Source organism: Stegostoma tigrinum, chromosome 5, assembly GCF_030684315.1.
Source record: "Stegostoma tigrinum isolate sSteTig4 chromosome 5, sSteTig4.hap1, whole genome shotgun sequence".
Taxonomy (NCBI): domain Eukaryota; kingdom Metazoa; phylum Chordata; class Chondrichthyes; order Orectolobiformes; family Stegostomatidae; genus Stegostoma; species Stegostoma tigrinum.
This window is the reverse complement of record NC_081358.1, coordinates 67,096,114-67,118,937: the sequence shown is the minus strand read 5'-3', so window position 1 is coordinate 67,118,937 and position 22,824 is coordinate 67,096,114. Positions and strand designations below refer to the sequence as shown.

The following is a 22,824-nucleotide window of genomic DNA, read 5'->3' as shown; positions in this document are numbered from 1 at the left end:
GGAGACAGGGGAGGTGGATAAAAGGAGAAGATAGGGTGAGAGGAGACAGATAGGTCAAACAGCAGGGGTTAGAGTCATGGGAAAAAGGAGCTCCAACAGTTAATCCACTTCACTAACACCTGCCACCCCAACCTTAAGTTTACCTGGACCATCTCTGACACGTCTGTCTCCATCTCTGGGATTCACCTGGAAACTGACATCCATTTTAAGCTTACTGACTCCCACAATTACCTAGAACATTCCTCCTCTCACCCACCTTCTTGTAAAAAGGCCACCTCCTATTCCCAAATCGTTTGTCTCCACCACATTGGCTCCTGAACATCCCAGATGCCCTCTTTTTTCACAAACCGCAACTTCCCCTTCACATGATCAAAAATGCCCACGACCATGTCTCCCGCATTTCCGGCAACTCATCCCTCACACTCCCTATCCACAATAATAACCAAAACAGAAACACTCTCGTCCTCACATACTACCCCACCAACCTCCAAATCCAACGCATCATCCTCTGACATTTCCGCCATCTGCAATCTGACGCCAAAGGCATTTTTCTCTCCCTCACCCTTGTGTTTTCTGGAGGGACCACTCTCTCCGTGACTCCCTTGTCCGCTCCACACTCCTCTCCAACCCCACCACCCCTGGCACTTCTCCCAGCAACCGAAGCAAGTGCTACACTAGCGCCCATACCTCCTCCCTCACCCCCATCCCAGGGCCTAAGACGACTTTCCACAACAAATAGATGTTCACCTGCACATCTGTTAATATGATATATTGTATCTGCTGTTTCCGTTGTGGCCTCCTCTACATCGGGGAAACCAAGCAGAGGCTTGCAGACTGCTATGCGGAACACCTATGCTCGGTTCGCAACAAACTACACCTCCTGGTCACAAACTGTTTCAACTCCTCCTTGTCCCCCGTCCACCAAAAAAAACCTCAGATGACACATCCATCCTGAGCCTCCTGCATTGCCACGATGACGCCAGCCGAAGGCTGCAGGAACAGCACTTCATATTTCGCTTGAGAACCCTGCAGCCCAAGGGTATCAGTGTGGACTTCAAGTTTCAAAATCTCCCTTCCCAACCATATCCTAGAACCAGCCCAGCTAGTCCCCGCCTCCCTAACCATTCCTCCCACATCAAGCCCCACCCCAATCTCCTACCCACTAACCTCATCCCGCCTCCTCGACCTGTCCGTCCTCCCTAACTCCCCACCTGCATTCACCTTCACTGGCTCTAACCCCACCTCTTTGAGCTGTTTGTCCCCTCTCACCCTATCTTCTCCTTTATCCATCTTCTTTCCACCTCCCGGTCTCACTATTTATTTCTGGATCCCATTCCGCTCCCCCATTTCTGAAGAAGGGCCTCAACCCGAAACGTCAAACTTTCCTGCTCCTCTGATGCTGCTTGGCCTGCCATGTTCATCCAGCTTCACACCGTGATATCTCAGATTCTCTAGCATCGGCAGTTCCTACTATCTCTGTAACACACTTAATTTGATGTTCAGTTTGTATTTTGCCAAAAACACTCACCCCCTAGACCTCCCCACAGCCTTGATTCAAAATGAACAGGAGTTGAATTGCAGAGATAACATTGAATGTCCTTGATAGCAAAGCAATTTTGTGGCAAACAAACCTAGTAGATATTGATGGGAATTGAAGGAAAGCCTCAACACTGGAATCATACCTGGTACAAAAGGAAGATAGTTGTGGTCATTCATAGTAGCCCCACCACAGCAATACACGAATTCTTGGGAATATTCTCCAGCCAATAATCAGTAACTTAATGAATCAACTATATACATACAGTTGCTAGAACAGCAAGTCTGAAACTGGTCCTATTCTGTAGGTAATGAATTATATCTTGCTTCCCCAAAGCCCTTCCACCATCACCAAGACATGAAGAAGTCGTCTAACAGAACACGCTTCAGGCGCCTGGACGAATACAGTTCCAACACTTGGAAAACAAAATCACTGATGACTTAATAGCTTGCTGGATTGACACCAAACACCCCATCTGAACTATTCATACTAATACACCATAGCAGCATTATGACCGATGACCTACCACTCACTAAGTTTCAATAGTATTACTTGCAATCCTCCTCGTCGGATTCTTGAAACTTTCAGTCCTTTTTTCAAACCACCTTTAACCGTTCACACTTCACTGTGCAATATTAGAATGCTCTTTTTTGGAATTGTTGTTTCGGGAGAAATTCTCCTTAAAAAAAAATCAATGATATTGGCATCGTCTTCACCTGGAAGTAATGTGGCAAATCTCTGTTTGAGATTCGTAGAGTCTTGTAATTTTTTGTGCAGTTTCTTCAATGCATTCATGTCCTTCCTACTATGTGGAACGAAAGCTCAACACAGCTAAGAACTGACAAGTATTTTATATGCTCACGCCCAGTGCGACAAAACAATTGTGCCTCTAAGTTTTTTAATCACCCTACGAGCTGCATGGTGTTGCTTACTATGATCTGCCTGTACTGTTCGTAAACAAAGTTTTTCACTTCACTTAGGAACACTGGAGTTAATTATTTCAAATTCAAATCTTTTTTCTTGTATACTCTACGCTGCTATTAAGGCTAGGATACTATTGTTTTATTCATGGCTCTCAACTGGTCCTGCCACCTTGAGGGGGGGGAGAGGGAGGGGGAAGGGGAAGTGAGGGGGGAGAGGGAGGGGGAAGGGGAAGTAGGGGTGGAGGGGAGCGAGGGGGGGCGGAGGGAGAGAAGGAACAGCGGCGATATCTGGACACTGGCAATAGGGACAACCTGGTTGGTCGATCAGATTCATCCTCTGCTTGGTAGCTGGAAGGGAAGGGAGGAAGCAGGGCTGGAACGGAAGCCAGGGTTGGGGAGGTTATTTTGAACTTAGAGAACTCAAACGTTGAGTCCTCTGGGCGGTAGGGTGCCCAGGTGGAAGATAAAAGGTGTTGCTCGCCAAATTTGTGTTCTGAATCATAAGAACTAGGAGCTGGAGTAGGCCATCCAGCTCCTCAAGCCTGCCCCGCCATTCACTAAGGTCATGGCTCATCTTTGAGACTCAGCTCCACTTACCTGCCCGCACACCATAACACTTAATTCCTTTGCTGTTCAAAAATTTATCTAGTCTTGCCTTAAAGACATACAGCGAGGTAACTTCAACTGCTTCACTGGGCAGGAAATTCCACAGATCCACAACCCTTTGGGTGAAGAAGTTCCTCCTGTCCTCAGTCCTAATCTGCTTCTCTTTATTTTGAGGCGATGTCCCAAGTCCTAGTTTCACCTGCTAGCAGAAACAACCTCCCTGCCTCCACTTTTATCGATTTCCTTCATAATCTTATGTTTCTATAAGATCTCCCCTTATTCTTCTGATTCCCATGAGTATAATCCCAGTCTACTCAGTCTCTCCTCATAATCCAGCCCTCAATTCTGGAATCAATCGAGTGAACCTCCTCTGCATCCCCTCCAGTGCTAGTATATCCCTTCTCAACTAAGGAGACTAAAACTGCACACAATATTCCAGGTGTGGTCTCACTAGGACACTATACAGCTGCTGCACAGACTCCCTGATTTTAAACTCCATCCCTCTGGCAATGGCACACAAAATTCCATTTGCCTTTTCAATTACCTGCTGCACCTGCAATCCTACTTTTAGCAATTTATGCACAAGCACACCCAAGTCCCTCTGTACAGCAGCGTGTTGCAATTTTTTATCATTTAAAACATAGTTCATTTTGCTGTTATTCCCAAAATGAATCACGGCAACACTGCAGGAGGCCAAGGGCAGACATGCTGGAGGCATTGCAGGGAGGTGCAATGGGCAGCGACTGGGAGATAAAGCTGCCTGTTACGGGCCAGATGAAGCTGCTCGTGAAATGGTCACCTAGTTTACATTTGGTCTCACCTATATAGAGAAGACCACTTCAGGTGCAGTGGATGAAGGTGAAGCTCTGCCTCACTTGGAAGGACTCGGCAGCATCTGGCCCTGAATGGGGGTGTGGAAGTTGGTGTGTGAGCAGGTATTGCAATTTTAACAGTTACAGGGAAAGGTCCTTGGTGGGAAGTATGACATGAACTGGAATAGTCCTTGTAGAAGGCAGAGAGGGCCGGGGAGTGGAAGATGTTCTGGGTGGCAGGGTCTAATTGGAGTTGGTGGAAATGTTTGAGGATGATACATCGGATGCAGAGCTGGTGGGGTGGAAAGTGAAGACAAAGAGGACCCTATCTCATCAGTTTCGGGGGGGGGGGGGGGGTGTTAAAAAGCTGAGTAGGCAATAGATAAGACACGCTGGAGAGCTGTCTCTCTTCTCTGCCGACACAGTCAATTTACAGTGGAAGAATTGGGAAACAGTACGAATGTACTTACTGGTGCAGTTCATCCCTTAATCCAATTTTTACCCAAATTACCCATCGCATCTGCTCTGAGGAGGAGGCATTCCATTCCCTCTCATCCCGGATGTCCTTTTTGTCCCCCAATGTCCTTTTCTTCTGTCATCCAGACATCTCTCCACCACGCTTCAAAACTCTAAACCACCCTCACCCTTCAAACATAACAAGACATATACCCTACCAGCTCTGCATCCAACATATCATCCTCAAACATTTCCAACTCCAAATAGACCCACCACCCAGAATATTTTCTACTCCCCACTCCTCTCCTGAAATGGTTCTCTATGTTGGTGAGACCAAACATAAACCAGATGACAGCTTCACGAGCATCTTCGACTGGCCTATAACAGCCAGCTAGCCTCCCAGTCAGTGGCCATTTCCTCCATATGCTGCCTGGCCTGCTGTGTTCTTCCAAACTCCTGCCTGTCCACCTCGTGGGTTTTTTTTGGTCTCTTTCCTACAGGGACAATTGAAAAGAATTGAAAAAGCTGCTAAGACTTTGGGATATCAAGAAAGGTGCTGAATTATTTCAAGCTTTTCTTACTTCTTGTTCCTAGTCTTTGTTATCCATATTTTCCTGACCTTAGAGATGTAAGCAAGGAGCCCTTAAAAACATATGCCCTCTCTCTTTTCCAAGGCTCAGCTGAATATCATCTAATCAGATTGCTTAATTTCTTTCAAGATTACAAAAAAAAGATGACATCCACACTTAATTTGTCTCCAACTTTCTGCTAGTCGTCGGTAGAACACCACTTCCAAAAATTGATGGCCGTTACAAAAGATTAATTTACGATCCCCGGGAACGCTTCAAATTCTTTAATATTAAATAGTCCTTTGCTGTCTAATACCGTTGAGAAAGCTCTTAACGTTTCCACCCCATTTTCATGCATTTTTCCCCCAATAGTCTTTTAAATTGCCCTGATAGTTGTTTCCTGCAACTGTACATTATGAATGCTTTTCCCCACAAAAATTGCATCGTTTAACTACGAACAGATCAGAATAGTAGAGCACAATTGATCATCGATAGCAACTACCAAGACCCATCAATAATATGTCCCTTCCCTTGCAATCAGTGGACACGCTTTCTCTACTGTACCGGGCCAACGCACAGTTCTTGTTGTTATGCTGCAAGTCACACACTGGAAAACTGCACCCGCCCTTTGCCCATCGCTTTTCCAGGTGAGACTCACCGCGGCTGTGGCTTTTTTTGCAGCAGGGACAATAGCAGGAATTGGCGCTGACATGTTGTTACCGCACATACACAATCAAAACGAAGGCGTCCAGCTAACCCACAGGTCACCACCACTACAAACAGCCCCAACCGCCGTTCTCCACACTCCTCCTCCCGCCCGCGCTTACACCACCAGATATCCCGCCGCCGCCGCCTCCTCCTCGGACGAATTTGACGTCCTTACAACGGAAACCCGTGTTACGCCATATGATTGGCTGAGCCCGATGTTAACAGAGGAAACAATGGGCGGCTGATTGACTGCGCAGTTGCAGTGGCGCGCTTGTCGACTGAATAATCTGTTTTCCTTTTCACTCCCCGATGTATCCCTGAAAGACATGTACAAGTATTAGCGTCAATCAGAATGATAATAAAACTGGATTTGGCTGTTGGTCAGGCTTCCGGTATTTTTTACTTCCGTGATTTGCATTTTTAAGCAATGAACTACACAGAAAGGAGTTTAAGAATCATACAAGTGTTTTTTTAAACAAAATTCAGCAACTAGAAATTAGAGAATAAATGGGTCATCTAGAGGTTTTAGGTACTCGCCGCTTCCGCACTTGTCGTAAAGACGCGTTGCTCTGAATTTTGCGACACAGCAGTCTGTCTTGGCGGTTGGGAAAAATGGCGACACGAGGATTTGGATCGACTGGGCTCGAGCTTCTCCGGCGGCTGCCGCGGGTCTCCCTCGCCAACCTGAGACCAAACCTGGGAGCGAAGAAGAGGGTAAGTGCTCTATAAGCATATATATCACCCTTTTCCAATCAGTTCTGCAGGAGGGGTACTGGAGCCGAAACATTAACTCTGCTTTCTCCCACAGATGTTGCCAGACCTGAGTTTTTCCAACAATTCCGGATTTTGTTTTTGATTTCCGCTGTTTTGTTTGTTTGGTGTCTAAGCGAGTTGGACAACCATGTGACGAGAACATCTGCAAAGTTATGGGGAATGGGTAGAAAACCATCTGAGCTGCCCTTACAGAATCATTCCGACACTCTGGGCCGAGCAGTCCCTCTACCACTGTCCGTGCTACAATTATTATTTTGTGAGCAGAATTACGCGGTTAAGTTGCACTCCCTCGCGGTCATCAATTTCTAAATGAGACTTTGAAAGGAAGCGACTCAGGGCTTGTGACAGTGGGAGCGGAAATTCACCCACTATCTCAATTTCGGCGTCCTTTTCCCTGCTGAAAAAGGACTATTTGTCTCTCCTGCTGTGAAGCAGCAGCCTCGTTAACTCTTGGGGGGTGGGGGGGGAAAGAGAGGGGAGGAGATATTAACTATTCACCCTATCCATGTTTGTCATGATTTTATAAACCTCTAGAAGATCGCCCTTCAGCCTCTGACAATCCAGGGGGAAAACTGGCCCCAACCTATTCAACCTCTCCTCTTATCTCAAATCTTCCAACCCTGGCAACATCCCTGTAATTCTTTTCTGAACTCTTTCAAGTTTAACAACATCTTTCTTACACTGGGAGACCAAAATGGACTGCAGTATTCTAAAATTGGACTCACCAATGTCCCCAACATAACATTCCAGCTCCTGTATTCAGTGCATTGACCAATGAAGGCAAGTATGCCAACTGCCTTCTTCACTACCCTGTCTACTTCGCATTCAAGGAGTTATGCACCTGAACCCTAGGTCTCTTTGTACGGCAACACTCCCCAGGGACTCAGCACTAACTGTCCAAGTCTTGCTCTGGTTTGCCTTAGCAAAATGCAACCCCTCACGTTTATCTAAATTAAACTACATTTCCTCATCAGATCAATGTCTGATTGTACTCTGAGATAACTTTCTTCTCTGTCCACTACACCAGCAATTTTGGTGTCATTTGCAAACTTACTAACCATACATCCATTATTAACATCCAAATCATTTATATAAATGATGAAAAATAGTAGACCCAGCACTGATCCCTGTGGCAGACTGCTGGTCACAGGCCTCTAGATAGAAGACAGCCTCTGCCTCCACCTTGAAACCAATGTTATATTCAGTTGGCTAGCTCCAATGGACTCCATGTGATCCAATCTTGCTAACAAGACTACTCTGTGGAACCTGTCGAACACTTTACTGAAATCCGTAAGGAAAACATCCGCTGCTTTGCTGTCATCAATTGAATGTGATGTATATAGACTTTCAGAAGACTTTTGATAGTTTCCCACATAAGAGATTAGTGTGTAAAGTTAAAGATGGATAGAATGCTGGTTAGCAGATGGGAAATGAGGCTTTTTACCGCACAGTGGGGATCAATGTATGGATCCCTGCTATTAATAATATTGATTTAGATGAGACAATTAAAAGTAATATTCCCAAATTTGCTGAAGACACAAAGCTGGATGATTTGGATGACAGAAATTTTTCCAAGTTTGCAGACAATACAAAATGAAATGGGAAAATCAAGTAGTGAGGATGACAAAATTAGTCTAAAGAGGGATATAGACAAGTTAAGTGATTGAGCAAAAAATTTACAGATGAAATATAATGTGGAAAAATGAGGCTATGCACTTTAGCAGGAAGAATACAAGAACTGAATACTTAAATGGAGAATGACAACAGAAAGCAGCAGCTTGAAAATATTAGTGCGTCATAAAAATCTAGCTTCCGAGATCAGCAAGTAAATAGGCAAATGGATTTTGTTAGCCTTCATTTCAAAGTAAATTAAGTCTAAAAATATGGATGCCTTTTTGAAGCTATTAAAGGAAGCTAGGCTGAGCACAGCCAGAATAATGTGAACAGTTTTTGTTCCCTTATCGGGGGAAAGATTAGAGGCAGCTTAACGAAGGTTCACTATGTAAATCCTGGGTACCTGGGATTTTTCTTATGAAGACAGGTTCAGTAGGTTGGGCTTGCACTAGTTGGATTTGTTCATAAAGAGAGGAGACTTTATTGAAACATATAAGGTTATTAAGGGGATAGACGTAATAGATGTGGAGAAGTTGTTTCCTCATGCAGGAAAATCTAGAACCAGAGGATGTAATTTCAGAATTAAAGGTCCACCACCTTTGAAGATAGATGAGGAGGAGTTTTTCTGAGGGTAGTGAATGTATGGAATTCTTTACCACTGAGCGCTGTCAAGGCTGAGAAGTATATTCAGGCCATGGTAGATTTTTAATCAGTAAAGGAATCGAGTGTTCTACGGAAAGCATAGAAAAATGGAGTTGAGGATGATCAGATCTGCTAAAATTTCATTAAATCATAGAGCAGATTCAGTGGTCTGATTATTCTACTTCTGCTTCTCCACGTTGTGATCGCAAATAAACAAGGAGATATTCAGGGAAGAGAAAACAAACCTGATAACCTTAGTAGTTTTGATAGCATCTGTGCAGAGGGAAGAATTGCATTAATACTCAAATATTGGACTCGGCGTTAATTGTTTCTCTCCACAGACACTGCCAAATGTGTTGTATTTCTTGTTACGGAGAATAGCCGAACCCCTCTGATAATTAAGCCAAAACACAAACCACAATCTGCCATGACGGGTAGAGGTTCCCTTCTAATAATTAGCCTTTCCCCTCACAATCTATAAACAGGGTAGTTAAAAGAAAGAAAATCCCTGATTTTCTCTTTACAAGTAACAAGAAACAATTTATTTATTTAACCCAACAATGAACAAGTTAACACACTTACAAACAAACTGACAATCCCCCCTTAGACTACTAACTATTTCCTAACTGGTCTAAATTCTATTGGAATACTGCTCAAATAAACAAGTCTCACTTCTATAAACCCAATTAATAAGACAACAATAAATGAAAAGTTAATCCCTCTAAACATGCACAGACTGTGTATCTTCTGGAACTCTGCGCAAATACCTTTCTTCTGCGAAGCCTGCTGTTAGAAAGGTTTCCCTGCAATTTTGTTGGAGGAGTCTGTAATGTAAACTGCCATGGCACTTTGGGTCTGTTTGAGAGAGCCAGGTTTAAACTTCTTTTTGCTGCAGTCGAACGCTCACTCACTTTTTCAGATGGCAGTTAGCTCTGTGCCAGTTTTCAAAAAAATGCTTTCTTACATGCCATAGATAATGTAGAAAATTCTCACAATATGATTGGCCTCAGGCTGTCAACACCATCAGTTTTTAAATTTAATTGGCTTTGAACTGCTGAGTGTTTTGTTTAATTGGCCAAAATCAAAATTATCGTCAAAACATCAAAATAAACTTAAGGTATCCATCAACAAAACCAATTGTTACATGTTTCCATTTTAGAACTGCCTGTACTTTTTACCATGTGCTCACAGACCTTTGTTTTACTCTGAGTTTAAAAACACTATCCCTCTTAAAGGGACCACACTTTGCTTTTTAATTCACGATTATTCTACCAAACTTCGTAGCAGCTCCCGTCTTAAGAGGGAAAAAAAAATCATTATGAAAAGAGATAGTGGGAACTGCTAATGTTGGAGAATCTGAGATAACAGTGTAGAGCTGGATAAACACAACAGACCAAGCAGCATCAGAGGAGCAGGAAAGCTGACGTTTCGGGTTGAGACCCTTCTTCAAAAATGTCCGCTTTTCGGCTCCTCCGATGCTGCTTGGCCTGCTGTGTTCATCCAGCTCTACAACGTGTTATCTCAGATTCTCCAACATTGGCAGTTCCCACTGAGATAACTAGGTGTAGAGCTGGATGAACACAGCAGGCCAGGCAGCATCGGAGGAGCCGAAAAGCTGACGTGTTTGAAGAAGGGTCTCGACCCGAAACGTCAGCTTTCCTGCTCCTCTGATGCTGCTTGGCCTGTTGTGTTTATCCAGCTCTGCACTGTGTTATCTCATCAGTATAAAAAGATGGCTTTTTTTTAATCTTAACACTCTTATCATGAAATACTTAATTCAGTACCCTAAAGTTATAACTTACATACTAATTTTACATATATGTAGAACACTGGATTGTATTAGTTCTATCTTATCTGCATTTTCTTTAAACCCATGATAATGCATCTGGAACACTTCTATGACCTGCAACATGTACATTATGTAAGTGAAAAGCCTGTAACGTAGGATTCCAACAAAATAGTCTCATATTTTTGTTGACTAAATTTTTCCAAAAAGATGAGAGGGTTGTGGTCTGTATACTCAACCATCTCCAAAATTTTGTTCATAACATAAACATTAAAATGTTGTAAGGTCAGTACCAAACTCAATTTTCTTCTTTCAACTTCTCTGATGAATATTGAGTTTCTTTGAAAAATCCAATTGTCCTTTCAATTCCACTATCTTCCTCCTGCATCAACACAGCTCCAACGCCTGTATCCCTGGCATCGATAGCAACTTTAAAGGGTTTCAAGAAATTTGGTGTAGCTGAAACTGGTGCAGTTCTCAAATGCCATCTTAGCATTGCTCTGTCCACTGAAATTTTGTGTTCTTCTTTAGCAAATCTGTAAGTGGTGCCACCATGCTACTAGTTTGTGCAAACGTCCAGTAAAATCCACTCAGCCCTAAAAATTGAAGCACCTCTTTCATAGAACATCACTGCGCAGTGCAGGCCCTTCAGCCCTCCCTGGTTTCGCAGGTCAGCACAACAATCTGAAGCCCATCTAACCTACACTATTCCATTATCTTCCATATGTTTATCCAATGATCATTTAAATACCCTTAAAGTTGGCGAGTCTACTATTGTTGCAGGCAGGGCATTCCACGTCCTTACTACTCTATGAGCAAAGAACCTACCTCTGTCTTCTGTCCTATAGCTATCACTCCTCAATTTAAAGCTATGTCCTCTTGTGCTAGCCATTATCATCTGAGGAAAAAGGATGTCACTATCCACCTATTTAATCCTCCGATCATTTTGTATGTCTCTATTAAGTTGCCTCTTAACCTTCTTCTCTGTAACCTTCTTCTCTGTGCCTCAGCCTTTCCGCATGAGAACTTCCCTCCATACCAGGCAACATCCATCTCCTCTGCACCCTTTCCGATGCTTCCACATCCTTTCTATAATGCAGCGACCAAAACTATATGCAATACTCCAAGTATGGCCGCATCAGAATTTTGTACAGCTGCAACATGACCTCATGGCTCCAAAACTCAATTCCTCTACCACATCTCAGCCCATTTCTGCAGCTTATCTATGTCCCTCTGTAACCTGCAACATCCTTCCGCACTATCCACAACCACCGACTTTCGTGTCATCCGCAAATTTACTAACCCATCCTTCTGCACCCTCATCCAGGTCATTTATAAAAATGACAAACAGCAGTGGCCCCAGAACAGATCCCCACTAGTAACTGAACTCCGGAATGAACATTTCCCATCAACCACTACCCTCTGTCTTCTTACAGCTAGCCAATTTTTGACCTAAAATGCTAAATCACCCTCAATCCCATGCCTCAGTATTTTCTTCAATAGCCTACCATGGGGAACCTTATCAAATGCTTTACTGAAAACCATATACACCACATCAACTGCTTTACCCTCATCCACCTGTTTGGTCACCTTTTCAAAGACCTCAATAAGGTTTGCGAGGCACGACTTACTGTTCACAAAACTGTGTTGACTATCCCTAATGAAATTATTCCTTTCTAGATGATTATGAATCCTATCTCTTATAATCCTCTCCAACACTTTACCCACAACCGAAGTAAGGCTCACTGGTCTGTAATTACCAGGGCTGTCTCTACTCCCCTTCTTGAACAAGGGGACAACATTCGCTATCCTCCAGTCTTCTGGCACTATTCCTGTAGATAATGATGACATTAAGATCAAGGCCAAAGGCTTTGCAATCTCTTCCTTAGCTTCCCAGAGAATCCTAGGGTAAATCCCATCTGGCCCAGGAGACACATCTATTTTCACACTTTCCAGAATTGCTAACACCTCTTCCTTGTGAACCTCAATCCCATCTAGTCTAATAGCCTGTATCTCAGTATTCTCCTTGACAACATTGAATACTGACGAAAAATAATCATTTAGTGCCTCCCCTGTCTCTTCGGACTCTATGCACAACTTCCCACTACTGTCCTTTACTGGCCCTAATCTTACTCTAGTCATTCTTTTATTCCCGACCTACCTATAGAAAGCTTTAGGGTTTTCCTTGATGCTACCTGCTAAAGACTTCTCATGTTCCCTCCTGGCTCTCTTTAAGCTCTCTTTAGGCCCTTTGAGGATGGTCTTGGAAATTCCTCTGGCCTTCATTGCGTTCCTTCCATGATCAATGTTATGTCCCAAAAACGTCACTTCTGCTTTCACGAATTCAGTTTTTGCTAAGTTTGTAACCAGTTTTGCCCCCCATAATCTTTCAAATAGCCCTGCCAAATGCACCATGTGATCTTTCTATGAATGGCTAAAAGACCATGATGTCATCTATATTGATGGTACAATTATTCAATCCTGCCACAACTCTGTTCATAAGCTGTTGAAATATGGCAGGTACATTTCTTCGCCCCAAAAGGCATTACTTTAAATTGATGTAGTCCATTTGGAGTTACAAACGCAGAAACGTCCTTTGCACTGTCTTACAAAGGTACTTGCCAGTAACCACAGAGTAAGCCCAACTTGGTGATTTAAGTGGCTTGTCCAGCATTTTTCACATACCCAATCCCAAGGCTGGAGGGACTATGAGTCTGATTTAGTTATCGCGTTGACCTTCCGATAATCCACACAGAACCACTGGGTACCATCAGGCTTTGGAACAACACAATTGTTGAGCTGTATTCACTTTGATTTGGCTCAGTGACATCTTCTTGGAGCATTGCTTCTACTTCCTTCTATACCTGTGCAGCTTTAAGAGGATTAAAGATTATCAGAACAGCAATCCCTACTTCAACTTTGTGCACTGTAGTACTAGTCCTTCCCATTCTGTTCCCACATATGTCCTCCTATTTCTGCAAGAAACCTTTCAATTCAGTCCTCTGTTCCTAATTTAGAGAGCTCACTATTCTATCCTGTTTTCTAAGGAATTATTTAACTTCCTTTGAGGCATGTCAAGATGAAATGATTCTGATTCCACACTCTGAGGGGGAGAAACTAATACCTGTTTCTCTGGTTCCCTGCCTGTATATTAGTAGGGTTTTGGTATGTTCACATGACATACCTGATAAAGGTTTTCTTTAACACATTACCATACAATTCATCTGACTCAACTTCTCAGTCTGATAGGGACCACTAAACCTTGCTTTGAAGGGATCTCCTACAACTAGTAACAGCACTAATACTTTATCCCCATGGGCAAACATCCAGGTTTTAGATTTCTTATCTGCTTCTTGCTTCATTAGATGTGCCACCTTCAGATGTTGTCTAGCTAATTCACTGACTCTGCTTAATCTTTCTTTCAACTCAGGTTCATAATCCAATTGTGAAATCTCTGACTTCGGTCCTATCACCTTTTCCTTAATTAATTTTAAAGACCTCCTTTATGTCTGAATACCAACTCATGGAGTAAACTGAGTTTATTCATTTGAGGCATCTCTGATGGCAAACAATATAAATGGGATACCTTTATCCCATCTGCTCACAGACCTCTTCTCTGTTTAATTCTTAAGCTTAAAAACCTTTTACCTCTTAAAGGGACCACACTTTGCCTTTTAATTCACGATTATTCTACCTAGCTTTGTAATATTCTGTAGCATTTTGTTTCTGTTTCAGGTCTCCAACTATGCATTATTTTGCTTATGAATGAAAGAAGTGGCTTGGTGAAGTTTTATTTCATTGATTCTTTTATGAGATGCTGACATGACTGGCAAGGCCATCATTTGACCATCTTCAATTGTCCTTGAACCAAGTAGCTTATTAGGCCACTGTAGAGAATTTTTTAAGAATCAACCCCATTGCTGTAGTCCAGACTTGCTTCTTGGTCACACCAGGTAATAACGGAGATATCCTTCTTTTAAAAGGTGTGAGAGAGCAAGATCGGTTTTATTGTAATTGACCATAGTTTCATGCTCAACATTATTGAGATTAACTTCATCTTCCAAGATTTATTAAGTGAATTCAAATTCCACCAACTATTTTAGTTGGATTTGAGCCCATTTGCTAATTAGCTGGTTCTCTGGATTATTAATCAAATGACATTGCCATTATGCTATCATCTCCTCTGAGGATCTTGGAGGAAGGTAGAGCTATAAAACGGAGCACATAGAAAATAGGAACAAAAGTAGGCCATTAAGTCTGCCGTTCATGATTATGTTTGCTCCTCTGTCTCAAAGCTATACTTCTGCTGTACCCCCCCCCCCCATACCCATTGCTGTCTTTAAAGTCTAGAAATCTGTCCATTTCTTTCTTAAATGTATTCAGTGACTTGGCCTCTAACACCTTTTCATGTTAGAGAATTTCAAAGCTTCACAAACCTTCGAGTGAAGAAATTTATCTTCATTCCGAAGTGGTCTATACCATATCCTCTGAACTCGATCATGTCCCCTTCTTCTAAACCTTCTTGTCAAGAAGAACATCATCCCAACACCTGTTTGCTGTTGTGCTGATGGACGTTAACTCAAATTGATTACTCTTGAATCTTCCTAGAATCATTTTACAAATTGCTTTAAAGTAATATAAGGTAGTAATGAAAATGCTAAAGCCAATTAGCAATATTTCTTGGCCATACTTTCAAATTCATGCAAGCCCAAATACAACTTTACTCTAATTTCTGAAATGAGTATTCTTCTCCTTTAGATGTTTGTTGCTAGAGCAGGGAATAAAAAGTTTCACAACTAGCTATGGTGAAGAAAATATATATTGTTGGTAATTAACTAATAGATAATGCTCAACTTCCAGGAAAAAAGACGTGGCAGGGGAATCCATGGAGGGAAAAAGAGTGGCCGAGGTCACAAAGGGCAGACCCAGCGTGGAAATCGGCCACGATTAGGATTTGAAGGTGGACAGACTCCATTTTACATTGTTATTCCAAAATATGGATACAATGAGGGGCACAGGTTTGTGAAAAAAATTTACTTTATTGACTATGCAGTGGTCATCCACATTACAAACTTATTGGTATGCTGTATCTTGGAAATGTGATTTTCATGGAAGATATACATGCATTTCATTATACATGTAATGTACAATGGGATCATGCATATTTAAGCATTTTACATGAATATACCTACCTGGGTTCCTGTGTATTGATACTTTACTGTATACATGCTTATACATGTCAATGCCAGCATATATCTGATTATGTGTATACCAGTGCATACATAAGTGATTGCATGTGTGTATTTTTGCACATGAATATGTACATACCTGCTGCTTACGTTTGCTTGTTGCACACTTGTTTGCAAGTGGCTGGGTATACAGTAACTCTTCTGTATCTACAAGGGTTCTGTTCCTGAGAGCCCCTGCCGATGATGAAGTTTGCAAGTGCGGAGCTTGCTTGTAAAAAGGCTAAAAATTGCAGAATTACGACTTTTGCCCACGTATGTTGAATTTTGCTGCTGCTTACTACTTGATGTATGTAGGCAAATTAGCCATTCATGATTTTGCAGATACAGATAGTCTGTTATATCTGTTTATATGTACATATGCACTCATATCATTATGTTCTAGTCTCTGTGCTGACCTTTGCATGGAGCCTGGAATAAGAAGAGAAAGATGCTGTTAGAGATAGCAGTGCAGTCAGCGAAAGATAACGGAGGCGGAAAAGGGAAAGCAAAAGGCTGAAGGGGAGAAATGGCTTGGAAAAAGAAAAATCCACATTCCATATCAGCAGTCAGTAGCTATTAGACAGACTGTAAGTCGGTCTGTGGTCGATGAGGGGTTGTATGAATTTTTGAGCTTTATCTTTGGTCTCATATGCTCCATCTCACTGTTCTGTTATTTGTTCTTGGAGCATATATATTACATGGTTTGTGTGTTGCATCTCAATGCATTCTTGGGTGTTGATAATAGACCACCCAAGTTTCACAATTTTTAGATGTATTTTAGGAATATGATTAGCCTTGTAGCCTGCAACCTTTGTATTGTCTGAAGATGATGTTAAATGAAGACTTGAGTAAGAAGCTTCCCAAAGAAGGAGCTCCCTCACTGGATTCAGTGATGCTGGGGTTCTGTTGCAAGTTCCAGTTTTGGATGGAGGAGGACTTTTGATTATTCAGATGAAACACCTGAGCTTGATAAGTTTGGACAAAAACACCAAGGGTTGTTTTCTGTATCCTATGCAGGCGTATTTTTTCCATGACATTTGATAGAATTCTCATTTCTGAATCACAAAGTTCACAATGCTGGGGTCTTAAGGCCCATTCCACAACTATGCAATTGGTCATTTTTTGTTGTTGCTGCTAATCCCACTGTATGACAATTGCCTGTCTTGTTTTCTGCATTAATGCAGAATACCTGTTTCTCTGGTTCCCTGAGTGTATATTAGTAGGGTTTTAGTATGTTCACATGACATATCTGATAAAGGTTTTCTTTTCTCTACTATAAAGCAGTATGGACTTTTTAAACTTGTGAAATGCACTGTTTGAATGTGTGATTTCATGAATGGACAGAGAGGAACGTGGAGTTTAAACCACAATGAGATCAGCTGTGATTTTATCCGATGGTGAAACAGCCTCAAGGGACTGAATGGCTTACTCTTGTTTCTAATTGTTATGTACTTGTTTGTACATCTGCGTACCTACATATAATGGGTATTGATTTGCATTGAAGAGCAGATGACCTGTACTGGAATTGTCATTTCTTGCACAATATTTTAAAAATAAAATATTTTTAACTTAAATTTCTTCTGTCCAGTTATCGACGACAATACCAACCACTAAGTCTGAATCGACTTCAGTATTTGATAGATCTGGGTAGAGTGGATTCCAGCGAACCTATTGATTTGACCCAATTAGTGAATGCGAGAGGAGTTACTGTCCAGCCACTCAAACATGACTATGGAATCCAGCTAGTAGAGGAGGTAATATAAACCAGCATTGTTCTGTGCTAATGGCACAAAGTCATAACTCTATTTCTCAAGTAGAGTCAGCAATTTTTCCAGTTGTTGCTTTGTTACTTCAGGAAATCTGTCTTTATATGGAAACAGTAAGAAACAAATCTGCAACTTCTTAAAATTCTGGGCAGATCTACGGCATGGTAGCTAAGTGGTTAGCACTGCTGCCCCACAGTTCTAGGGACCCGTGTTCGATTTCGGTCTGTCTGTGTGGAATTTGCAGTTTCTCCCCATGTCTGCATGGGTTTCCTCTGGGTACTCTGTTTTCCTCCCACGGTCCAAAGATATGCAAGTTAGGTAGATTGACCTTGCTTTTAAAAAAAAGTTACCCCGTATTGTGTAGAGATGTTCAGGTTACGTGTATTAGCCATGGTAAAAGTGAGAGCAGCTTGGTACCAGACACAATAAGAGCAACTAAAGTTTAGTGAGAATATAAAATGGGAATCAATCCAGGAGACGATGAAAATACTCAATTTTATAGCTTAGGGGAAGTTTCTGCATTTTTAAAAAATTATGTAACTTCTTTATTAACTGTTTTGTTCTTCTTGCTAACATATGAACAGCATAAGCTAAACAAAGCCATTTGTTTTGTTTTGGACAGTTATTTCTTTTACTGCCATTAGATGGAAGCAAATGCAAAGTATTTTGTGAAATTGTACACTATTCCTCTAGGAGGTTCTTCATAGTTTATCAAGAATATTAGGACTTGAGAAATCTTTTTGTATTCACAAAGGCAGTTGTTAGTGTAACATTTTTATATAGATTACTACAAAATAACATCTGCAGGTATAAACCAATAATTTATTACATTCAAAGAAGTTACAAGAACTACTACAATCCCCACAGCTCTTGCTTAATTTCTTATAGGGGGCTGACAACTTTGTAGCAAAGGTAAACATTGAAGTCCAGTGGGCATCAGAACTTGCTATAGCTGCAGTTGAAAAGAATGGTGGAATTATAACCACAGGGTTCTATGATCCACGGAGTCTGGGTAAGCATCATTCAATTTACCAACAATTTGTGTATATAATTGTTTAAATCAGCCTTTCGCTGTGTCTGGCAGCATCTATGGAGAGAAAGCAGAGATAACGTTTTGAGTCCAGTGACCCTTCCACTCCTCAGTTTCTCCAGCAGTATCTGTTTTTGTTTCAAATTTCCATCACTCACAGTTCTTTGTTTTATTTAAGATTCTTTCACTGTTGAGATTATCTAAAATCTATTTCATTCTAATGCTTTATGCTGTTGATTTTTGGCCTAGGAATTTGCAAATTACATGCTTAATTTTCAGGATTTTAAAGATGCTTGAACATCAGATGTGGAAAGTTGAAAGCATACTTAGAATAATTTTTAGTCTTGCAAAGGCAAACTTGGTGCCTAATGCATGTTGAGGTTCTCTATGCAAACTTACATGAATTCAGCCAGCTCATATACTTATCAAAAAATCCAAATGTCCTGTGTAATTTCATAGTGGGAATAGATGTAAAGCACTAAACTACTCACAATTGGCGCTAAAGTGACAGACTTAGCATGACTGAGATTTGCACAAGATGAGTAAGTATGCAGCATTACTGATCAACAGAAAATTGGAGGTCAAATGTAAGCATATGAAATGTTATTAGAAGCAAATGTTTGTAACAGGTATGATTTACACAACCATTCATGGATTTTAGCAATAAACTTATGCATTTAAAAATCTTAACTGGTTCTGGATGTGAGTTTGCTCGCTGAGCTGGAAAGTTAGTTTTCAGACGTTTCATCACCATTCTAGGTAACATCATCAGTGAGCCTCCGATGAAGCGCTGGTGTTATGTCCCGCTTTCTCTTTATCTGGTTAGGTTTCCTTGGGTTGGTGATGTCATTTCCTGTTCTTCTTCTCAGGGGATGGTAGATTGGCTCCAAATCTACCATCCCCTGAGAAAAAGAACAGGAAATGACATCACCAACCCAAGGAAACCTAACCAGATAAATAGAAAGCGGGACATAACACCAGCGCTTCGTCGGAGGCTCACTGATGATGTTACCTAGAATGGTGACGAAACACCTGAAAACTAACCTTCCAGCTCAGCGAGCAAACGCACATCCAGAACCTCAACCTGAGCTACAAATCTTCTCAAAACTCGCTTTCTTAACTGGTATCAAAAAAGTTATGTATCAGCATGGTTAACCATTTTAGGAATGTTCTTGCATTTCAACAGATGTTTTATGTAAGCCAGTGCCCTTTTTTCTAAGAGGACAACCCATTCCAAAACGTATGCTTCCACCTGAAGAACTGGTTCCTTACTATACAGATGCACAAAATCGTGGTTATTTAGCAGATCCAGCAAAAATTCAAGAAGCACGGATTGCACTTGCTAAGAAATATGGCTGTACTCTACCGGACATTACTAAAGATGAGATGTACAGCATGTTAATAATGCGTAAGGATCCTCGACAAATTTTCTTTGGGCTTGCTCCTGGGTGGGTGGTAAACTTGCCTGAAAAGAGAATTTTAAAACCAACTGACGAAGACTTGTGTAGTTACTATAGTTCTTGAAGCTGTTAATGATGTAGTTGTAAATTAAAAGTCAATGATTATTTGCCAATGTGAGCGAATTATGAATTAAAAGACTGTTTTTTCAAAAAACTTCCTGGGTTATTTATTTGAGTTGAATTTTCCTATTGAGTTTTAGTTACTGGCATTATATGTTAAACCTTAGCTAGTAACTGGTGGTACTGCTCATGGTAATTTGCACGGTATACTGTTGTCCTGTGGTTTAATGTACAATATGTTTTACATTGCATCCTTCTGTATTTCTGCTCTGAGAAAAATTAAAATAAATTAACTTTTAATCCTTAGTGTATTGTTTTCTACTCCTCTATTGTTTGTTAATTTTGTATTCTTTCTTTTGTTCTTTTTTCTTTGATATGTTTCTCTTTTATTCTATTGCTTGTGTGAATTCTTTCCTTTACTGTGTCACTTCTGTATTTCTCTTAATTTGCCTGTATGATTCTGACACTAGTAGTCAAGTTCCACGTGTTATTTTTTACGCTTAAGATGCACACAACTTAAAACCAAGAAGACGTTAGGAAATCACGACTAGAATTTAAGACCAGAAAGAATTGCTACAGGATGTAAATACCATGCAGTGGTGTTTGGGTTTTAAGGGATTAATTTTGATTGAGATGTGAGAACGGGTGCTAAGTGGGTGCCTTATCAAGAAGGTAAACTTGATTGGAATTTGGTGATGAATTATTGATTAGCTCCATGTCTGGACAATAAACTAGCTCCTAAACTATTGGAGGCAAATCCCCGAAGCCTGTTGTTTCACGGTACTGAGCATTAGTAACAGGTTCTGATCCATCCCAATGGATCGGAAATGCCAATACAAATTCACCTTCACGTTTCAAAGCCAGCAGTACACCTGGACCTATCTCCCTTTGGGATTCCGTACCTCTCCATCTTCCATTAAGGGTTGTTCCAGGTCCTAGAAATATTTTCGAAGCCAAAATTTCTAATACAATATGTAGATGATCTGTCACTACAGGTAGTTACTAGTCAGGAGCACCTTGCGTTACTGACAGAATTATTCACCCCATTAGCCAAACTAGGACTGGGGATCAAACAGCCTAAATTATGAAGACACCGGTTTCATACTTAGGAACCACCATTACCTGTGGGAAATGTGAGATTGAACAGAAGAGCATTGGGACTGTAACTGCTCTACCTCTGCCAAAAACTCAGCCCCCTGTGCTGCCTTCTAGGACTCAGAGGAAATAGTAAAACCACATTGATCATTTCACTACAAAGTATACCCTTGGATCCCAAATCTTAAAGACACACATGGAATTTGACAGAACAAGTTATAAACACCATTTTAAAACTAAAGCAACGTTTAGCACAGGCACCAGCCTTGTGAATCCCAGATCCTGAATTATTCTTTGCACTAGATGTAGTACCACTGACGTTCTTTGTAGCCAATAACCTTGTATTCTGTGCTCTGTTCTATTACCTAATGCACTCTGATACGATCTGCCTGTACTGCATGCAAAACAAAACATTTTGCTGTACCTAGGTACACTTGAGAATAATAAAGCAAATCAAATCAATGTTAAACGTATGTAAGTACTCCCCTTCTTGGCTGACAATTTCAACCACTGTGTTGATGTGCACCAGTGCCAAATCATAATTGCCAGCAGTCCCAAAGAGCCACTTCTACCTAAATTAAAGCTGCAGCCATTAAAGACTTTAATTGATGGGCCCTCTAGGGTCAAGAATGGGAGTAGGAACACAGGCTGTGATTTATGTGTTGGGGATCTTGGGAGAACCCCTGTGATGGAAACGGCCTTAAAGCTTCTCCAGCCATGTGTGTGCTCAAGCTATCGGGCTTGCTTCAATCACACATATTGTAGCTGATCAGCAACAGTTCCTGCCATGGCTACCTATGGTAGACTTACCTGATGCTGCAGTTGGGTGGATGGGATTCTTTAGATCCACCATGTGAAATTTGTTAATTTTGGGTGTAATTATCAACTAATGGTGTAAATGAACATAGGGATTACGGATGATTGATGGGATTTCTCTGAAAATGGGTACATGGGAGGGGGATGCCTATTGCACAGCCTGGACAAAGGGTTAGAGTTTGGTTGATGATTTCCTGGAGGCCACACCAGGGAAAATTTCTAGAATATGAGGTTTTAAAACAGACCAAGGGTAGTAGTAAAAGCTCTTCCCCCAGCATGTCCCACAAGCATTCCATGTCCACATAACAAACAGCTGATTAAGTCCACAGGCAAAATTTTGTTTCACAATATATTGGGGAACTGTGACCTGTTGCTAATAAGCATGAAAGAATGGAATTCCATAATGATCCAGCTACAGCATATGGGCAAGAGTGTCAATAGTTTTACTACTTGATTTGGCTACTTTGGATAATAGACTCAGGGTCTTAGCCCAACAAATGAAGAAAGCCTTGGAAGGAATTAAAGGAGGTCAACCGACAGGAGGCAACAGGACAACTGACAGGGAACGAGCTAGCCACCTCCCAGTGAGCATATTTAAAAATTAATGAGAAAATAATGAATCAGATCATCCAGGGTGAAATCATGGATGATAGCGAGCAGCAAAATTGCACCCTGTGTAGCAACCATGGGAACTGGATAGTTGGGCAACTGATGGAGGATCTCAGACAGGCTAGCCAAGGTAAAGCACTATGCTGGATCAGAGAGCACGGAGTCCCGCGTCACGGAGCTGCTCGGGACGAACCTCGACAAATACCACTGCATCCCCCTCCAGACTTCCTGCGCATAGGCACACTCCAGAAGGAGGTGATCGACAGTCTCATTCCCGCCCCGCAGCCGCCTCGAGGGCAGCGTGCGGTGGCGCAGAGATTCCGGGCATGCATA

At 41.6% G+C, this 22,824-nt stretch overlaps 2 protein-coding genes and 1 long non-coding RNA gene across 4 annotated transcripts in view; 1 reads left to right on the top strand and 2 right to left on the bottom strand.

The window, feature by feature from the left end:
* lypla1 (lysophospholipase 1) overlaps window positions 1-5,775 on the bottom strand; it is a 61,979-nt gene extending 56,204 nt beyond the window's left edge. The window contains exon 1 of one of the 2 annotated variants that reach the window (XM_048529389.2): window positions 5,562-5,775. In XM_048529389.2, coding sequence (XP_048385346.1) covers window positions 5,562-5,630 — 69 coding nt within the window. In that variant the 5' untranslated portion in view covers window positions 5,631-5,775. The remainder of the gene's footprint in view (window positions 1-5,561) is intronic. The other variant, XM_048529387.2, reaches the window with a different exon arrangement.
* A 46-nt stretch (window positions 5,776-5,821) lies between these two features.
* Window positions 5,822-20,277, top strand: mrpl15 (mitochondrial ribosomal protein L15). Its single transcript, XM_048529386.2, has 5 exons — window positions 5,822-6,325; window positions 15,288-15,445; window positions 17,244-17,409; window positions 18,310-18,433; window positions 19,638-20,277. Exons 1-5 carry the CDS (start codon window positions 6,224-6,226, stop codon window positions 19,973-19,975), a joined length of 888 nt encoding a protein of 295 aa, XP_048385343.1. The 5' UTR covers window positions 5,822-6,223; the 3' UTR covers window positions 19,976-20,277.
* Window positions 18,277-22,824, bottom strand: part of LOC132209588 (uncharacterized) — a 49,469-nt gene continuing 44,921 nt past the window's right edge. Inside the window, exon 3 of the long non-coding RNA XR_009445764.1 lies at window positions 18,277-18,508. This is a non-coding gene — a long non-coding RNA (uncharacterized LOC132209588). The remainder of the gene's footprint in view (window positions 18,509-22,824) is intronic.